Source organism: Hakea prostrata, chromosome 1 (genome assembly GCF_041222555.1).
Source record: "Hakea prostrata isolate BN-2017 chromosome 1, UWA_Hpros_2, whole genome shotgun sequence".
Lineage (NCBI taxonomy): Eukaryota > Viridiplantae > Streptophyta > Magnoliopsida > Proteales > Proteaceae > Hakea > Hakea prostrata.
In genome coordinates this window covers 72032892-72053211 of record NC_142600.1, presented here as the reverse complement: position 1 = coordinate 72053211, position 20320 = coordinate 72032892, and the positions used below count along the sequence as shown (strand labels likewise).

Sequence of the window (20320 nt, the reverse complement as noted above, 5' to 3'; positions counted from 1 at the left end):
TGACGTTCTAAACTTCAGTTAGGGAAAGTAAGCTCGTCACGCTCCGTGATGCGCATGACGGGAAAATTTCGTCCACGTGGATAAGTTTCATTTGCTACTTTATCAGATTACGGTGGGCCCCACTCCGTTTTGAGTCTCCTCATAGATACAGACGGCGGTTTTTCTTCTCGGCAAAATCAAACTGGAAACCACTCAAGTCTTCAGTAGGGCCCACATCCGTTATTTGGAAAAGATGTCTCTGGAGCGAACCTAATCTACCCACGTGTTTTCAGCCGGAAGGACCGTAAAACCCCTAGCATCCGCGAAGAGGCGGGATCATCTTCCCATCGACGGCTTCACTTGTGGGCCCCACTGTTTTTGTGGTCGGGAAGTCAAGGTGCTGACGGGGAAATGATCCCGACTAATCCGGAACCCATGCTACAACAACAGGTTTTACCCCTACCGTTGGATCCGAATATATCAAATTTTGAAAAAAATAAATTAAGAGTGGGATCTCAGTGGACCCCTTGTAGGCCTCATTCCTGTTGTATTATATGACGTGGAAAATGTTAAAGGAACATATGGACGGATAGGATATGGATGGACAGGAAAATGATAAGAGGGAAGATAGGGTAGAGATGAGATTTGATAGAACCCTAGCCAACATTTAATTATTCTTCTCCACTATGGTGGAAGATCACTTTGGAGTTCTTTTTTGCTTTTAAAATCCCAAGATCGATCGAGAAGCTGAAAGTGAGACTATGAAACAAACCTTTTCATAGAGAATATGCGTTTTACAATTCGGATTCCATTTTTAGCACGTGCTTTTATTCCATAGATTGTCTGCTTTATTTCTATATGAAGAAAAAACTTTAAGCTCTTGCATTAGGGTTTTATTAAAAAGGAAAAAAAAATCTTCTGGAACATATAGTTAATTGTTTACCAGTTATAGGTCATGAAGGTATCTTTTAGATAAAATACTAAAATTGGAAGAGATATTTAAGCGCCTCACCTATATTTGTGTTATTTTTTTATTGATATATAACGTACGTATAAGACATAAAAAGATCCAAATTGTATAGACGACTTATCCGTATAAAGGCTATAGAGTTTACTTTCGTAAATATAACTTCTGTGAATGATTTATTTTGTGTCACGTAGATTAATGATGTGCAAGTCTAACAACTAGGAGTATTTAATGAGTAGTATGATTATTAGTTAAATAGCATAATTAAATTCAATCAAAAATCTTTTTAGTTATGGTCATACTTAGTAGTATTTTTAATTAAAAAAATTCCCAATAGTCTTTTTATTTTTATTTTTTTTCCTAATAAGTTTTTGACATATAAGTGCATTATTGTACAGAGCAGAAGATGTTTTCCTTATTTTAAACATCAATATATTTGTTTTTTTGGCTATTTTCACTCCCTTTATAAATTGCATTAAGTGGGGGAGAAAATTTCATTTCAACTTGTGAAATAAATATCATACGAAGGAACGACATCTCATACATCACCTCCAATATCTTGGCGTTCCTATTACTTCAAGGATGTATCGACAATTGGATTTCACTAAGCTCTTGGATAAAGTAGACAGACGTATCAACACCTGGGTTCGTAAGCACTTATCATATGCTGGAAGACTCACACTCATTAATTCAATCCTTATGGGAATCATCGCATATTGGCTGAATGTAATCCCGGTTCTAAAAAGCATGCTCCACAAACTAGAGAGCAAGTTGGCAAAATTCCTTTGGTTGGGACATATGAATAGTGGCTCTTATAAAATTGCATGGTCAGATCTTTGTGTTCCCAGGCAGGAAGGAGGATTAGGCTTAAGAAGATTTGATTGGAATAAAGCTGCCTTAGCTCGCCATGTGTGGAACTTGGCCTCATCATCGGATTCCTATTGGGTCCATTTCATCAAGTGTAGATGGTTAAACAACCTCTCAATTTGGGCTATTCAAAGGCCAAATGGTTGCTCTGGTACTTTTCAAGCCATCCTCAAAATTAAAATGGAGGTAATCGGTTGTGTTAAATATCTCATTAAAAATGGTGAGAAAACCAATTTATGGTTTGATCCTTGGCTTGTGCATGGTCCTCTTTGGAAGCCAAGTATATTAATTGCACCAGCTCTTGGCCGATCCCACAGTGATGATGTGAAGATTGTGATTGCAGGAAATAATGTTTGGATAAATCCATCTGCAGATTATATGATTCAACAAAGATGGGGAGACATTATTTCAACCAAACTGTACTTGGCAATTCCTCACGATTTACCAGTATGAGTTCCAAACTCATCTGGCGTTTTCTCTCTCAAATCAACATGAGAACATGTTCGACAGCAATGTTCGTTGGTTACATGGTATAAGGTCATATGGGGTAATAGATGCCAAAAACGTTTCTCCTTCATCAGTTGGGTTGCTGCTAAAGAAAGGTTACAAATTTAAGGATAAACTCATGGAGTGAGGAGGTGTGATTGATAGTACCTGTGTCTTATGCACTCACGCTAACAAAGATCATAATCATCTTTTTTTTCAATGTGGATTTTCCAATGAGATTTGGTCATCAATACTGAAGCTCAACGGATTTAGACATATTAACACCGGATCATGGAAAGAGGTGCTTGCATGGGTGGTAGATCACTTCATTGGTCAGACTCTAATGAATCGAATACATTGCTTTAGCTTTGTATGTAAGGTGTACAGGATCTGGCAGGAAAGAAACTTAAGAATTAACTCCCCTAATCGGCGAAGTCCTACAGCGGTACTCAATCAAATTGTTATGGACACACGACGCTGCTTCTCCTCAACATCAGACAAGGTGCCAAATAATGCGAGAACAAGGGAATTTTTTTCAACGTTGGTAGATCCAAGCTTGATTCATTTATGACACATAGAAGATGTTCCGTTGGATATGGCCACTAGATGATTGGATTCAGTTAATTGCGATGGTTCTCAAATTGGTAGCCGTGGAGGGTATGGGACACTTGGATGTGACAACACTGGCAAACCGATCTTTGCCATAGTTGGTGGTATGCCCAGCCTTAACATCCTTCATCCTGAGTTTAAAGCAATTGTTGTTGGCCTACCTGAAGCTCGCAATTTGGGGCATAACAAAGTCCAGATACGATTCGATTCTGAGTCAGCTATTAAGATGATACAGAAGATTTATTGGGTTCCATGGTATGTAGTAGATCTTGTGCAACAAATTCTTGAGTTGGTTGGGGACTTTGTTGCATGTTCTTTTGAATATAATGTGTGTGAAGTGAACTCTTGTGCGGATTTCCTGGCTGGATTCTCGCAATCCACCCAAAAACTCCACCTTCACCCCCTTTATCTCCCTGAAGTTCTTTCCTGTCTTATTAGGAATGATGCTAATGGAAAAAAAAATTCTATCATCTGTATACTCTTGATTTTTAAAATTTTTAATATAAAGCTACCCTTCTCCCAAGAAAGAAAAAAAATATATATCTTAAAAAAATAAAAAATAAAGGAGAAGAAGAAAGACTAAAAAAACTCACATCGAAAATAAAGGACCCACAAGAAATAGCATAGACTAGCTTGTTCTTTGATCGATAAATATATTCAAAAGTATAAAAAAGATGACCTACGAAAGGCCTACTAAATGATAAAACAGGTATAGAGCCATAGCTTCACCCTCTCAAACTGAATCAAAACTTTGACATCTCTCTAACCAACCTAGACCACATGAAAGAAAACTAGGAGCACTAGAATTTCTCAACATATACTTAGGAGTGAGCAACATTATTTGCTCCTTTTCTAACATTTTTAAAGGAAATATATGATAAGGAAGAAGATGACAACACTATGTCCTCAAAAAGACTAATGACAACACTATGTCCTCAAAAGAGTAAAGAAAAAAAGAAGGAAAAAAGTTAAAAGATATTTAATTTTGATGGAGCTCAATCTTCAAATAAGAACGGCATCTGAGCAATGGAATAGGTACACTCGTGATCTTCTTGGTCAAAAGAAGAAGATTATTCCATCATTCTTCTGGTTGTTTTTATGCTAAAAGTCATAATTCAATTCTATCATTGAATTTGGTTGGAACTTGGAAAATTCTCATTATTATTGTACAAAGAACAGCATATGTGCTATGAAGCAGTACTCTCTGATGTTCTTTCTATTTAAGAGTAAGGTCACATTCTCTGAAGGGCCTCATTGGATGGTTCAGCATTAAAGTTCATAAATGTTCTTTTAGTTGTCAAAAAAAGCTTTCGTGGATTGGTGGTCATGCTACTCAACACAAAAAATGTAGATTCAAGGCATGGAATAATTTGACTAGCTTGAGTGAAATTTCACCAGTTGTCTCATAGCATTATCACTCAAATTTTAGAATCAATGGACCTCTCAACAAAATATTCTGTAAGTGATGAACTTAAAAAGCTCAAATCTTTGTTTTCTGATATAGTATTTCAATATTCAAACCCTATGTTGAATTATCTCACTTTCGGTTGCTGTCCATTTAAGAAATAAATTTGTCTCAGTATTTCTATTCCCTCAATATGTGGGTCCTATCTTCTGCTCTAATGGTGTCAAGATAATTTGACACTAATCAAACATGATGTCATTATTGAGATTTGTGGTTGGTTTACATATGTTTCAAGTAGAATAAACCTTCTCCGCAAGTATCAATCCTCTATCTTAATGAGTTTGCGTTTCTCTCACACTTCTCTATTATATATAAAGAAGAAAGGTATATTGAGGGTTTAGGTAGACTTCCCCCTAATATATGATTATGATGAAAAGACATGAGAAAAACACAACCTTTATCCATAGATACAGAAGATCTCAACTCATATTTAAGGGGCAAAAGACTAAAATTGTAAAGTATTATTTCAATATGATTCAAGTCAACTAATCTAATTTCAATTTTTAAACAGCGCTATGTGTTGTTCAGTCAATTGTTTGGAAAAACGACCCCCAAACGTTCTAATGATCAACTTTCATAGTTTGCATTGGAAAAAAAATTCTTTTGCCGTGCACAACGGTGCAATTTTATATCAAATAGAAGGTTGTGATTAAATGCTTGATTTTAAATTTTTTTTTTAATAGTCTTTTAGTTTTTTTGTTTTCTCAGTCACTTATTTGGCACATTAGTACACTACTGTGCATAGCAGAGGATATTTTCCCTTTGCATTGTGCCAAAAAGTCATTCATTTCCCTTATCGCCCCTTCCCAGGCACAGATGATATAACCCACAAAATAAATAAATAAATAAACAAACAAATAAGAAAAGAATCTTGCATGTCAACATATATACATGGATGGAGGGTTTTTTTTTTTTTTTTTTTTGAATTAATAGCTTTGTAAAATAAGGAGAGATAATATGAGATGTTGATTTTTACCAATTGAGTCAACCCCTGAAGATTATAGAGAGAGAGAGGTTTTCATACATAGTCATACTCTCAGTCATTAAATAAATATATAATGCATAAAAAATTCTCATTCCTACCCAATGGTTAAAAAAGCAACTACACACTAAACATGATCAGATACTAAAGCTCCTCCTACGTACTAGGTTACAACTACTAACAAAAGATAAAGGTGTTAAAACAAGTTATTTACCCACACCCAGAAAAGGAAGAAAAATAAAATGCTAAAACAAGCTTGCAAAGGACCTTTGCAATATTTGAATGCCTAACCCAAAGCCCAGAAATCAATGCAAAAGAAGAGCATAAAAATGGGATATTCAAAGAAGGATTCGAAGAATCTTGCTGGAGTTGCACCCATCAAACAAATACTTCAAACCTTGCAAGACTATAGTTTATTCTGTGACCTTAGTGTCTGCCAGATTTTGGTTTCTTTCTAACGTGAAAAACCAGTCAAAAGGTGCCATGAATCACATGAAACCCTCAAATCTTTGCCACACCTTTCTATTGATCCTAAAACAGATAAAAGCATTATGGAGAACCCATCCCAAATTGAGGTGAAAATAACACAAACAGGTAATAGTGGTGGCTGCATCATGATCAACAAAGCAAGCAGAAAAGCTTTGCCTCAGAGAACTGAAAACTGATAAATCCATTATCTTAAAGTTGCATACATAAAGAGCTTAAAGCAGATGGAAACATTGGTGTTGGGACATGTGGATGGAGAAGATCATTCTTGATATCATGTCACCCACTATAAATCATCCAAAATCTATCAAGAAAGTGGATTTGATAGGTGAGAATTTTTCCTGGCATATGCTTGTTTGGTCATTCTCATCCTAATAGAAATAGAAATATATATTAAAAAAGAAAGTTATTCGCATTCTGATGGATGCCACAGGGATATTTATAAGAGATTCTTTTTGTGGAAATACTTTTCTAATATTATTATAATTTCTTTTCATGGAAAACCCACTACATTACTATATATATGGGGAGGGAAAGTTTATATACTACTTTCCTTATACAAATATTTTATTATTTTTATCTTATATTATATCCCATTCATACTCTTTTGGATGGAATAAAAGAGTATATTCCAATCATATTGTTCTTCTAATTATATCTATTTCAGATTTAAAATTACTAGGCATTGTTCTAAATAAACAAGCAGAGCAAATATATCTATTTCCCTTACCTGCTTTTGATGTGAAAGTCACTTATGTCTATGGTGCTTTTGTTTTCCAATAAAACATGTACACATTAATCTTTTAACACAGATTGACAATTTTGTTTCCTAGGTTTTCTTGCCTAATAAGCATCAAGGCAATGTTGATGGCTTAATGATAAATGAGGCATGAAAAGAGAGGAAGGGGAGGGGGAAGGGGGGGGGGGGTGCAGAGGTACATGAAACCACCTTTCCCCAACATTTCTATTAAATAAGAGTGCTGGCTAGTGAAATTAAGCTTAACATTGTGCTTCAAATGGTAAAAAAATTTCAAACCTACATCTAACTAACTATCTCAACCAATGTAACTGCTGCAAAGACTAGGAAAAGAGCACCTCCCATGTAGGCAACAACCTATAAAGACACAAAAAACTTGGTTCTTACAATAAAATTAATCAGAAAGAATTAAACTAGTTGCCATTTGACGAAGTAACAAGAGGAGAAGAATAAACAAATAACTAGGGAACCTAAAGAAGAATGCACTGCCCGCTGATGCAGATACACATAAGACTAAACGAGAGGATCGCCTGTTTGGACCCTAAATTCAACTGGGGGTCCAACAATTTCCATCTCTGGAGTTCACTGTAAATATTTAGTGCTTGAAATCCCCCAAAAAAATTGCTTCTAGCCTTGGTGGTTATGATCCTCTCACTGTTGTTTCCATCATTGGAGAGAATCACTTGGTGGACTTGTGCCACTAAGGCAAGAGACCAGCTCACTCCAAATCCAGATCCTCACATCTCCCCACCATAAATACTGGGATTGTCAGATGTCAAATGTGAGCTCCCCTTCTTATACTTGTGGTGCAGAGACGTGAGGGTAGTGCCAAGAAACCGTGACAAGATATGTGATTAAGTGATTCAAGGGTTCATCCTTACAAACTAATATGTACTCCCCCCCCCCCCCCACAAAAAAAAAAAAAAAAAAAAATGGATATCATTTATTTTAGGATTAAAATAAATAATTAGGCCTATGTGTTTTTGCTATGGAAGAGGTTAAGAATTAGTTGTTCACCTTCTCTGATAAGAATGTCCCCAGAAAAGAACCACCCAAAACAGCAAGCTGCACAGGAGAATTGATAATATGGTTTCATGTCTACCTCAAAAAATCAGCATAGAACAGTAAATGAGCATTTTGACAAGACGGGAAGAACAGAAAACTGAAGCTCTAGGAGTTTACCAAAGTTGCAACAGCATGACCTGCCAGTGCTCCACTAATGACTCCCAGGGGTGAAGAAGCTGCAGCAAGTGCTGCAAAAGAAAGAGACGTAAGTGTACCAGGACAGGATGGAGTAGTTTAGAATCAAGACAGGACGTAGCTAATGCTGAAATGGTGTTGTACACATTACGTCTAGCACCCAAGTAAAGGGGATGGGTCCAAGTTCTAGCTTGTCCAATCTAGGACATTATTTGCAAGATAGATTGTCTGAAACACCTAAAAGGGTGAACCCGCTGCCTTCGGGCAGTTTTTTTTTTTTTTTTTTGGGGGGGGGGGGGGGGTGGTAGTTTTCCTATGCAGCCTTAACACTAGCAATTCTTTTCTGAGAGGCTGTTTTGATGCCTTGACCTCAGGCTATAACTGTGGTCCACCAACCATTGCACTAAGGACCGCTCCTCTGTCTGAAACACCTCCCGCACATTTTTCCAGTGGCCAAAAAGTTATACAGTTAATAGTCCAGCAAGCAAATCAACTGATGACTCATCAACTTCAACCAAACACATTGAATTTTAACTTTAACCAAAGACACAAAATTTTCAGCTCACCTATTGTGGAGAAAAATGATTTGTCACCCCATTCAGCAACAAAAACCAGTAGGAAGGTGCTTATGACAGTATTAGCAGCAGCTACAAGACCGGCACTGTTTCCCGATAATTCAGAAACTGCTAGCTCTGCCTGTTTGAACAAAAGACATTATTAATCATCAAATATATTGACTCAAAATATCAAATATGTCAACCAGTATGCCCAGTCTCACCCAGGGGATAACCAAGATGCATATAAAAAGGGTAGCTCCCGAACAATAAGAAAAATAAATAAAATTTTCCTTTCTGGGTTGAACTCCCGAATGTATAGATTATAGATTCATAGAATTAAGTAGAAAAACTGACTGCATGCCCTTACATCTACGTACGTGGTAAATTGCAACATGTCTACAAAGACCATAGTTGTCATGGTGTCTAGCCTACCCAAAGAGTTGGAAGGGGCTGCAGAGGGCGACCATGACAACTAAGGCGCCTGGAAACCTAGGTGCTGCCTTGACCACTATGATAAAGACATTTGTTTTCCCCATTCTTTTATTTAAAGAAAATCATAATTCCAACCATTGTTTATACAAAAGGGAGCCAAAGAGATAAACATGGATGACTCCAATCGCAAATGGATAATCCAAAAGATACTCTTCGATGGCCAATCCAATTTGCAATTACATCCTTCAAGTTGCTAAAAAGGGGCTCTGTATGGGGAAGTAACAAACCAAACCAATATGAAAGACTGTTTTTCTTGTTAATTAATGAATTCATTTCCTTTGCCATCGATAGAATAAATGCATAAACATTTACACCTCAGCCAAAAATCCATTTAGATTGCAAATTGAGTTTGTGGATATATCACCTCCTTTTGTTCTTCTTCTGCCTTTGAACCATCATCTGAGGAGGCATCAAGCAATGTGGTGACGCCAAAATAGATCTGTTGATAAATAAAAATGGATACACATGATATTTCTTTCAATCAAGAAGTGTGCAATTACACTTGCATGTTTATGTCAATGACATTTTTGCACATTTGACATAATTATAGCCAATCATCAACATAGAAAGAGTAGGTGTGTTCACTGTCCTCAGACAAATAGGATGACAGGAATTACCAAGAGGAGAGCTGCGGCAATATCATCAACTGGCAAATCAATGTCACCAAATCTGAAAAGCAACAAATTTGTTCAAGATTTGCACTTAAAGATGATTTAAAAGGAATTACTTCAATTAGAAACAGAACACAGAACTCCTTGACAACCCCAAGGATGGCCTACAACAGTAGCCTCTATGAATATTTCATGTGCCAATGGGTGGATAAACTAAGTCGTGGATCCTGAGGAATAAATTTTGATTCCTTAAAAATGGATAATCCATCTCAACCACTTTCTAAGTCCATCAGTGCAAGACTTGCAATGAATAGACCATCCTTAGTGTCTGTGAAGAAGGAACCTGTAGATTTACCTAAACTACCTCCAATTCTGCATAAGGAACAAAATTAAGTACCTGAATGGAAGGATATCATCAACATAATGAAAAGTCCGGCCAAGAACAACAGACACAATAGTCATTGCCCTGGAAATGATACAAGGACACATTACAAGATATAAGCATCTCAAACTTCCTACGATATATTTGAAGAGGAATAAATTCAAAACATTTCTAACCAAACCCAGAGTCACTTTTTCCTCAACTGATAATTGGAAGCAGCATTAATCAAGTAAACAATTGGTGCAGTATCATATAAATAGAGTTTCCAATAGGGGAATTGAATTATTATTATTATTGTTGTTGTTTTTTTTGGATGAATAAATAATTAAATAAACGAAACAAAACAACGAACTACAAGAAATATCCAAACAGGGAAGGATCAGAGAGAAGAATGGAATTGGGAGTTGAGAACCCAGGCAACAACAATGAGCCTGTTCCTTGGGGAATCAACAACCGGGGGATGGGAAATAGATATAATCCTAGAGGATACACCAAAGTGAATAGCATTCCAAATCGAGTCAAGAGAGCAGGATTTGGAAGTCCAACGCTTGAGATTATGCTCCCACCACAGATGGTGGACCATGGCACCAAAGATAAGCCTTCCAATCTGGTCACAAATAGAGGTACCCGAAAAGTTACTCAATACCCAAGACCAGTCACGATCAAACCCAAATGAGCGCCAAGAGCGAGGCCAAATGGAAGCAAGGGCTTTTCTCTAGAGAGAACTAGAGAAAGGGCAAGAGAAGAACAAATGCTCGATGTCTTCAGTACCATTCCAACAAAGGATACAATTGGGGTTCGCAGGGATTTGGAGGGTGATAAGGAAAGCTTGGGTGGGAAGACCGAGGTTTAGGGCTCTCCAAAGGGTGAGGGACTAATGGGGAATGTGGCCTTTGAACCAACAACGAGGGGGCAAGGGGGGAGGGGGAGCGAAACAGGTTCCAAGCTGTAGACGTGATGAAGGATTTTGTGGTGGAAGGGAGCCAAACTAGTGTATCAAGGGGAGAGGGAAGAATGGGGGGGGGGGGGGAGAGTTCCATACTTGTGTGAGACTATGGTGGGGGAGAGGGTCCTAGGAACCATTGGAGATGAAAGCCAAGAGATGGGTAGATTTGGGAATGCGGGTTTCATAGTAAGTGCGCGGGGGGGGGGAGAGGGTATAGAGAATTCCCATCGAATGCCACGGATCTAGCCAAAAGGAAGTAGAGGAACCGGAAGAGATATGGGTGGTAATGGTAGGAAGGGCTCGGTGTCTAAGGAGAAGAAGTTTCCTCCAGATCTAGGAAGGGTTAGAAAGGATTGGGACAGAATGCTTGGATGGTTCTTCTGTTTGTGAACACTCCATTTGAGACACAAGCAGTGTTATTTAGAACTAAACTTTATATAAAGGCTATATATTGATAGGCATTGCACCATAAGAAAAATACTGATAGGCAATAAAGAAGCTTGGGAGCAACTGGTGATGCGTGCTTCCTTTTGGCTTAACCAGGGATGCATTTAGTTCTGTATTTAGTTTGTAGGTTGAAACTACAACCCACTAATTTCTGCCAACCATTAATGAATTGAAGACTGAATATCAATTCCCATTTGTTTTTTCTAAATGTGGATAACTTAAAGTGAACATGCAATGGACACATTTTCTTGCATCAACAACTCGACCAAGAATAATGAAAGAGAATCCAATGGACATGGAACTCAGAAATTAGCCAATATCTGAATTACATCAACATAAGAAGACTTAGAGAATCATTCACTCAATGAATGGGGACTCACCAAAAGGACAAATGCAAGTCCCTCACTGAGACAACTCATTTGCTTCCAAAATGAACTTGAAGCCAGAAAGCTCTCAAGTCTAGAAACATATCCCAGGTCCTATAAAGAATGCGGATGGTACCTAGCTTTTTATGAATCAATTATTAGAATAACCTAGTGACCATTCCTCATGTAACAAGAGTTACAGAATCAAAACTAGGAAATCAAACTTTAACCAATTCCGATGCAGTTCACCCTTTTCAAGTCTAACCCATTGTTGGAAAGCCTGGTTTTGAGTATCTTGGTTAAGCCGGACACATAGATCCATTTAAAATTTTAGTGCAACCTAATTAAAAATCAAGCAGAGAGGCTTACAATGACAGGTCCAAGCCAGAAATAGATTTGCATGGTTTATTGGCTTTTATTAAGTCCACCATAACAGTAATGAAGTGATACTTATATCATATCAATGTCAAGTGGGTTGTTTTGTAGCCCAACTAAACCAGAAGACTCACAGATAATGTATCACATTTTTATAAAAAAAAAAAAAAAAAAAAAGGCAGCAGAGCTTTATTTTGACAAGAGAGGAAGCCAACTTGGCTAGAGTTCATCAGCACAGGCATGAGCATGTGGCAGAATGTGTGGTGCTCTTCTGGATTTTCTGTACATATTTCTTGATCTCCTAGGCCTTTCTTCTTAATTTGTTAGTTTGGTGTCTCACCTAGCAAACCTTTTTATAGTGGAAATGCATTGCAGGCAACCATGTAGTAGTCACCCACAGTCCTAGTATCTTAATTTTTGCATGCTATTTGGGATCTTCTACATCCTCTTACTCAGCAATTAATCTTTAAGTACCTTGCAGTTTCTTTCTTCTTACTTTAATCACTGCACTCAGTTGACACACAATGCATAGATGAAAAATAATAACATAACATTATGGATGTAAACAAACATTTGAACTACTCAGATAAAAAAAGTTATAAAAAAAAAAAATTGGGGGGGGGGGGGGGGGGGAAGCAAAACCTACGCAAGTGCACCAAAAGTTCCAATGAAAACTATAGCCCCAGAATTCCTGGCTGCTAAAAGTGCCTGGCCAAAGGTAACAAAAATCAAAATAGCAAGGCATCAGTATCCTTCTTGAACATAAAATAAGAAAACACGACATCTTTAAAGACCAACTGAAATTCACTCTGAATTTAAGGCAGCATATTTCTTTCTTTCTTTTTTCCACCTAAAAGGAAGCATGTGGGGACATTCTTCTGTAGATATACTGATAAGGTCCCTCAAATCAAATATGAAATTCAATATCAAAACGTATCAATTAACAAGATATTCTGGCTTTACTGGTGCCAGTCAGCCCCTGCCAGAGCCCTAACCCTCATATCAAATACCTGAGCCTCTTCTCACAACTTCTCCCCTATTTATAACCCCCAGCAGTAGCCCACTCTCTTTCTCTCTCCTCCACATGGCCTAATTCCAGGGTCCTAACACATACTGTTTGCAATTCAATTTTAAATAGCTAAGATTTTAATGTTTCTGCAGGTTCTTTCTTAGAAATATTGCATTTTCTACCCAAACAGGAGTGAAAAAAAGACAGGATTTAAGCTCATATTTGAACCCACAGTTTCCATGGACCATTAGACTAGACAATACTACTATTTTGGCAACACTGTTGAGGCTCAACAGTCCTCATTTGAATGAACTACCACCAGACTGTCTGAATAGGTGTACGACCATCCCAGTAGATTGTAACCACCACCTAGTTTTCAAAAGACATTTCTAAGTTATTGAATGAACACATTCATGAATGCACCAAATTGACTGGGCCCACATACAAGATGATTTTGAGTCTTGAACCTCAATCTTCAAGTACATTGCTTACACTATGTTTACACGTGAATTTTTTTATTGTCTCATATGGCAGGTTCAGACTAATATAAAATGAAAAATGTTACTGCTGTTGCTGGAGGCTTTTTCAGAAGTAAGATGGAATTGAAGATCTCTAATTGTTATATACACACACACACACACATCTAATTGGTAGGGCAAACATGAAAAATCAAACTGGATAACTGGAAACAAGCAAACGTAACAGCAAAAGAACAAGGGATAAGCTCTTTCAAGCTTTAAAAAAACACACTTAGCTTAGAGATTTCAAAAAGTTTATTGAAGACCATTGCTTTAAAATCATTTTTAAAAGAAAATATATGCATGCAAAGGATACAAACTTAACACATAGAATATACACATACACACAGAAAGCTTCCCAATTCAGAAACTATGGTAAGGAAGGAAATTTTAAATGAAGATGGTCATGTTTCACCACCAGCTACTATACACAGATGCATCCTTACCGCAATAAAGAATGTTTTATCCCCCAGTTCTGAGAAAAATATCAGCAGGAAAGCCTGCAAAGTAATAGGACAACAATGTTAACAAAAATGGGAGCACTCAAATATTGGCAGATGAAAAAATTGGTCAGAACACACAAACACAGAATCATTATCTTTGTAAATCTTTATTAACCCTAGCATTATGACATTAATTGGCAATCACTAAATTGAAATTAATAGAATCACTCCCTTTGACCAATACAGGAAAGATCAGCCCACAAATGTGCCTACTGAAACCAGAAAATGACTACAAAATCCTGTAGATTGTCCACAAGCTGCATAAGTTAACGTAGCAGTAGCGTGAACAATAGGAGAAGAACACCCTCTTCAACTATGAAAGCCTTAAATCCATAAGGAGGAGATAGAAATTTGAGAAAGCTAAAAACAGATTTTCTGATTGATTTCCTTCAAAGCTTACATCTCAATTTATACTCTCTCAGACTCTTAACTCTTGCTAATTAATTTTCCAACTAATTTGACTCTAGGAAAATGAAAAGTAACTAGGAACCAACTAATTTGACACTAGGAGATCAAAAAGTTCAATAACTCCACATAGAAAATCTAGGATGAACCCCTTTCAAGGTAGACAATAGACTCCACATAATCCAAGTTCATAGATTCTAGGAGCCCATTCAATGTCACTTCCATGTTCAATTAACCCATTTCTCCATTTGTATTCTAATGTAGGATTGTCCTACATCATAAGTACTCCTACCTTCAGACATATTGTCTCCACATAACTAACGTTTAAACTCCATTGGTTCTGATAAGTATTCCAGTAGAAAAATAATAAAAATAATAAAGAAGTGATGCATGAAAGTGGACACCAGAAAACACCCCTCTACCCTCTCTATCCCCCCCCCCCCCAAAAAAAAAAAAAAAAAAAAAAAACACACACACACAAAAAGAAGGAATAAAAGAAATATGATCATCAAAACGATAAATGTGAATGCCCATGTCTTGGTGAAAGCATTCATTCAGCTGGAACCAAAATCAGGGCAAACCACAAATGGTGATAGAAATGTGTAGCATGAACCGATGATTTTGTTAATAATTTAATATCATTTTGAGTGTAAAACCCACCCCCACCACCCGGAACCTTGTTATTTGTGGTCCGATGCCGTGGGACCCCCTTTGGCCCCCCCGGGGCTGGCGGCTTGCCGTGAGTGAGGTCATGGGATCCGAGAAGTCTTGTGGGCGGGCCCATCTTGGTTTGAAGGCTTTCTCCATTAGGGCCGCTGGTGCAAACCCCTTTGGTTGGTTGTCGCCTTCATTCCCGTTGGTCTTCTCGCGTCGTTCGCCGCCCATCCCTCGCCATGGTCGTCTTTGGCTTGGTTGTTCTTGCTCTTTAGTCCAATCTCGGTCCCTTCGTTTGCTGCCTCCAACTCTCGGCGCGCCTCGCGTCTCTCTCTTGCATCCTTGGTGTTTTCTTGCGGATCTTCGTCGCTCTTCTTTGCATCGGTTGTCTACTCTCTCTCTTCTCCTCCATCTTTGTTTTCTTTCCTTTTGAGTTGAGACGTGGGTGCTGCTTCTCTGTTGCAAACATCTCGAACATGTTCTCTGATCATCCTGTTTGGCTGAACTGATCTTACCTGTCTTGCGCTTTGGGATCATGTCCCATGATCTTCTTTGTTACTCCTAATCTGATTCGTCTCTTTGGATCTTCTTGTTGATCTGTTGTAGTTTTCTTGTGTTTTCCTTCCATGATCCATAATCTATTCTCTGTTGTTCTCTTCCCTACTATGTGTTCTTCATGATGCATGGTAGTTCATTGGTGGTTTTATTTCCTTATTTGTTTATGCTTCTAGCCTTATTCCATGAGATCTAGTATGTTTTCATGATACCTTCCGAAGCAGATCTATCCTCCTATTGTTCTTGTCTTTGTTTTCTATTTCAAATTCATCAGATCCATGGTTGATCTAATTATGGTAACTTTTGTTTCCTAATTTGGATCTTGATATCTTGATTGGATTGTGTTTTGGGTCCCCATTGTTGTCTCGTGTGTCTCCCCTTGTTGTACCCTTTGCCACCATTCGGTTTCATATCTTCTCGTTTTTTTAGCCTCGTCTGCATTGGTCGGGTCCGCCCTCCCTCGCCATGGTCGCCTCGTTGGTCTGTTGGTGTTTTGGTATCTTTTCTGTTAGGGATCTTTCCTATATGTTGTATATCTTGTTTAGGACCTTCTTCTCAGTTTGCCGAGATCTTACTTGATTTCTTAGGATTCCTTTGCGGTTATGGTAAGGATGGTTTTTCCTTAATTACATGATGCATGAATCTGTTTCTATATTTGAATATCTAGATATGATTCCTAATTAGATTCTTACATGTATACTCTTGTTGCATCTTTGTTCGGTAGCATTACTTATTCATTTTTGATTCTGTTGTTTCTTACCATGTTATGTGATTGTATTATTGATTTCTTTCCATATATGGTTACCTATTGTGATGATATGTTGTGCATGTGTATGCTTGTATGGTTTGGAGGGGGTGTCCTTTTGACCTTCGTTCTTGGACTACTCGGGATTTATGGGATGTTTCCGGAGTGCCTCGGCACCTTCCTAGTGGATGACATATCTAGGATTGTCTGTAGTGTTTGGCTAGGATGTCCTGTTATGTCGGACCCTAATCGGAGGGGTTGAGCCGACGCCCGTGGTAGCAATGGGGATTCTGGGCGCTCGGCCGGTACCACCCGTGAGGGCAGATCACATTGTGGGGGCCATTTTTGGTGGGGTTGCATTGGTTAGCTTGGGCTCACGGGCGCTAAGCCGGTACCACCCGTGAGAGGCGTGGGCTTCCCGTTTACCTATGTGGATGATCATGGGTTGATGAGTCCGTGTCGGGGACTATGGGACTCGTGTGAGGATACCGGAAGGATCGTCGGGGACGAGGAATGGGCGTATCTGGATCGACTTGATGTAACTGTGAAGACTTGCATTTGGCTGGTTTTACCCGCATGCGCCGGTCTTATACCAAATGGTTGTGGAGGTGTGTTGCTTACCCCCGCCGGTTTGTCTGAGGGATGAAGGACCCATTCCTCGGCTGCTCAAGCCGGTGAATGGTCCGTGAGAGAATCCAAGATATCTTAAATGGTTGAGGTGTGGTGGACTTTCCTAAGAGTCGGTGCTATGACTTAAGCATGTCTGAGACCAGCATACATAGAGTTAGATTCATTCATTCATTGCTTGTCTCATATCATATGCATTCTGTTGTTTGGACGGTTTTATGGATTTTTAAGCGTTTCTTGAAACTCATTCCTTTATTGTCATGTTGTTAGACTATCCTGCGTCTGAGTACTATGCGGTCCCTATGAAGGCGCAGGCGAGAGGCATATCTCCGGGGGTGATTGCGGTTACCACAATTACTCCGGTCCCGCGAGTGGTTATGCTCCGTCGATGCTTAGTCCGACCATTGAGTGGAGCGTCCTTGTGCCATTTATGAGATTTACACTTACAGGATGTTGTCTATAGTGGAGACATTTAGTTACCCAATGTACTTGCTCGGGTTGGTTTGTCTAGTTTATTCTTTAGGCTACTTTTCCGCTGGTTGTAAGGTGGATTTTGCCTCACTTTACTTATCCGTGATACGATTATATCTATTCGTTCATTTATGATTCATTCTTTCTTTATTGGATCTATGATTTATCTTCCGCACTCTTGTTATGATTGTTCATGATTATGTTATTGTTTATGTGGGAGGTTGATCACTCGTCCCGATCTTCGGTGGGATCACCTCGGGTGGGTCCGGTGCTTGAGGACAAGAAAAATAATGTCTCATAAAACTTCAAATATATCAGGTTAGAAAACTTCAAAATGTGGACAAGTAAAAGAAGGCACAGCCACAGTTTAACACTAATCATTGAAAATCCTCATGATAAGAATGCATCAATAATGACTAGGTTTTGCCTACTATAACCAAAATAGCAGCAGTAAAAGTTACAAGGAGATTTTCCTAACTGAAGCAAAACCTGTGCTAATATCACCGAGATCCCCCAAATAAGCAAACGGCTGCAGCGCACTAGCAAACTCTGGACCAGCCTCTGCTTGTTGGGAGCCTTGCAGCATGAGGAACCCAAAGAGTAGTGTAAACTTCAGCCATCTATTAAATAGATTATCAAAGCCTGAGGTGTCTTTATAGTTGAAAGATGTCAACATGCCATCTTGACTTCTTGAACTACTAAAAATTTTGTTCAGAGCAAGAAAATCATCTTTAACTTGCGTCCATCTCAAAGTTTCTTCAGAACTACTGTTATAAAGATTTCTGCACTCCTGAAACCAGGATATAGTATTATTAATTGGTGGAAAAATACATCAGTGAATAGGGCTAGCAGAGTCAGCAAATCGAGGCATAATATAATTTGGAAACCTTATATTTGTTAGATGACTACTAATCCTGCTCATCAGCATTAAGTCCACAAAGACAATACCCAACAGTGATGCTACAGAAATATTTTCCATCAGAATTGAACAAATTATCCAGTCAGAGCATTATACAATCTGGGCCAGTATTCTAAATGATCGTCAGAAATCAGAAATTGTCCAACCATTGGTGTGGAAAGGTCCCGTAATTTATATTCCAGATGATAATTAATCATACAAGTCCCAAAAGAATTTCAATTAACATATAATTTAAAATTAAAAAAGAGAAGAAAAAAAAAATGAAGGTCATTCAGCACAGCTCTTAAACCAATAAACACCATCACAAGTAGGCAAAAGGCTTTGAAGAAGGAATATAGTGATGACATGCATGTATATTTCACAGAATATGGGTAGTAATTTTTCATCCGGGGAGAGGTGAGGTCTTCTGCAGGCTACCAAAAGAATGGCCATCCAAACAGTCATACATGGTGAAAAAGGGAAGCAGGGAGCCATCATTTGACAGGTTCCATCCAGGAGACTTTGACAAAAAAATTTAAATCTCATAGTTATGAATAACCATAACCATTTAGGCCTATTTATATTGCATTTTGTGACAGATTGACAAAATGATGCAGTTCCCAACCCCTCCTTTTCTTTTGAGTGGGTTAGAGAATTTGTTTACATTGTTCAAAAGAATGCTTAAACTCAGGATGCCATACAAAAGCAGAATCCACCACCCAAATACAAATTGCATTAGATCCGGGAACTCAGCTCCCACCAATTTCGGCATCATAGGTACCCTGTAGTGAGCTACAAAATTTTGTTTAGATTTAAACCAAATGTCTGATGCAGGATGTTACTTAGACTGTAATTAAGTATGATCAATAAAAGTTTGGTTGCATTTCTTGAGTTCTTACTCTTCTTTTACGTTATGTGGGGTTGTCATTTCTACTTGAACATACATGAAGACTCTTTTCTGTAAGAGAGATGTCTTATGCTTTCATAAGAGAGATTGAAGGTAAAGGGCTTACACCTTTGAAATGTCTCAAGCCATTTTGAGGTTGCAAACCATGGAAGAACTCTACGGTTTGAATCTTTGCTTTTCCATATTTTGAAAGTCTTAACTAGCGACTCAGCAACCTTTTGAGTGGTTTAACAGTAGACTATGACACATGGGACCACACTGTTATTTCCAGTGGCTATTGAGCCAAATATTTTGAAACGACGTGGGGGTTGAAATTGATCTAAAATCCTGAGTATTCATTCCTCAGCCTTATGATCATCAGATAAATATTTGGATGTAAGGGAAAATCTCTGGAAACTTACAATGCTAGACGTCCGCTGGAAGTTCCCTGCACAGCGGTCATCTTGAGTTATATATTGAAGCCACTGGCTTGAATGCCTGCAGACATTTTGTATTTATCATTAGAAACCGAAACGGTCGTCCTTAGTTATCTCAACATTTCCTCTATGTTTAGTTCCTCACTCTATTGCAATAATATACACAAAACATAGAATAAAATCACTTCAAGCATTAGCAATTTCAATAGAACTCATAGTTGGAAATTCATGAACAATAGAACCAAATCCTACAGAAACTGGAAGAATAAAGAAGAATTGATGGATAAGCGACGAAACCTTGATGAGATGAGACTGGAATTTCGGTCCGAACGCTTCGGTTTCTTCCTCTGTGAGCAACGAATTGAAGAAAGGAAAGAAGAAAAAGAAGGTAAATGGAGAGGCTTTGAACTTGAAGGTTGGAAATTTGCCCAGAAAATTCTCTCATAGGAAAGCGTTGAAATCTTCATTTTCCTGGTTGCTTTCCTCACAGTGATTATCGTCTTCTCCACCACCTTACCTGAAGAACTCCCGCTTTAAATCCATCCATACAAATTCAAGACCTGCCTATCCTCTTAGGACCGGTTCAACAAGTAACAAAGTTTTTTCTTTTCCCCAAAAAGAAGTTCAAGAAAAAAAGAG

The 20320-nt window shown here is 38.2% G+C and overlaps 1 protein-coding gene across 1 annotated transcript; it reads right to left on the bottom strand.

Annotated features, from left to right (window-relative positions):
- Positions 1-4453: 4453 nt before the first annotated feature.
- LOC149029816 (GDT1-like protein 1, chloroplastic) lies at positions 4454-20225 on the bottom strand. Its single transcript, XM_089142162.1, has 12 exons — positions 19979-20225; positions 19667-19742; positions 17939-18250; positions 13947-14000; positions 12620-12681; positions 9856-9924; positions 9465-9516; positions 9212-9286; positions 8365-8494; positions 7781-7851; positions 7616-7663; positions 4454-6955 (listed from the first exon to the last, which is right to left on the bottom strand). The coding sequence occupies exons 1-12, from the start codon at positions 20146-20148 to the stop codon at positions 6884-6886; spliced, it is 1191 nt and encodes a 396-aa protein (XP_088998288.1). The 5' UTR covers positions 20149-20225; the 3' UTR covers positions 4454-6883.
- Positions 20226-20320: the final 95 nt, after the last annotated feature.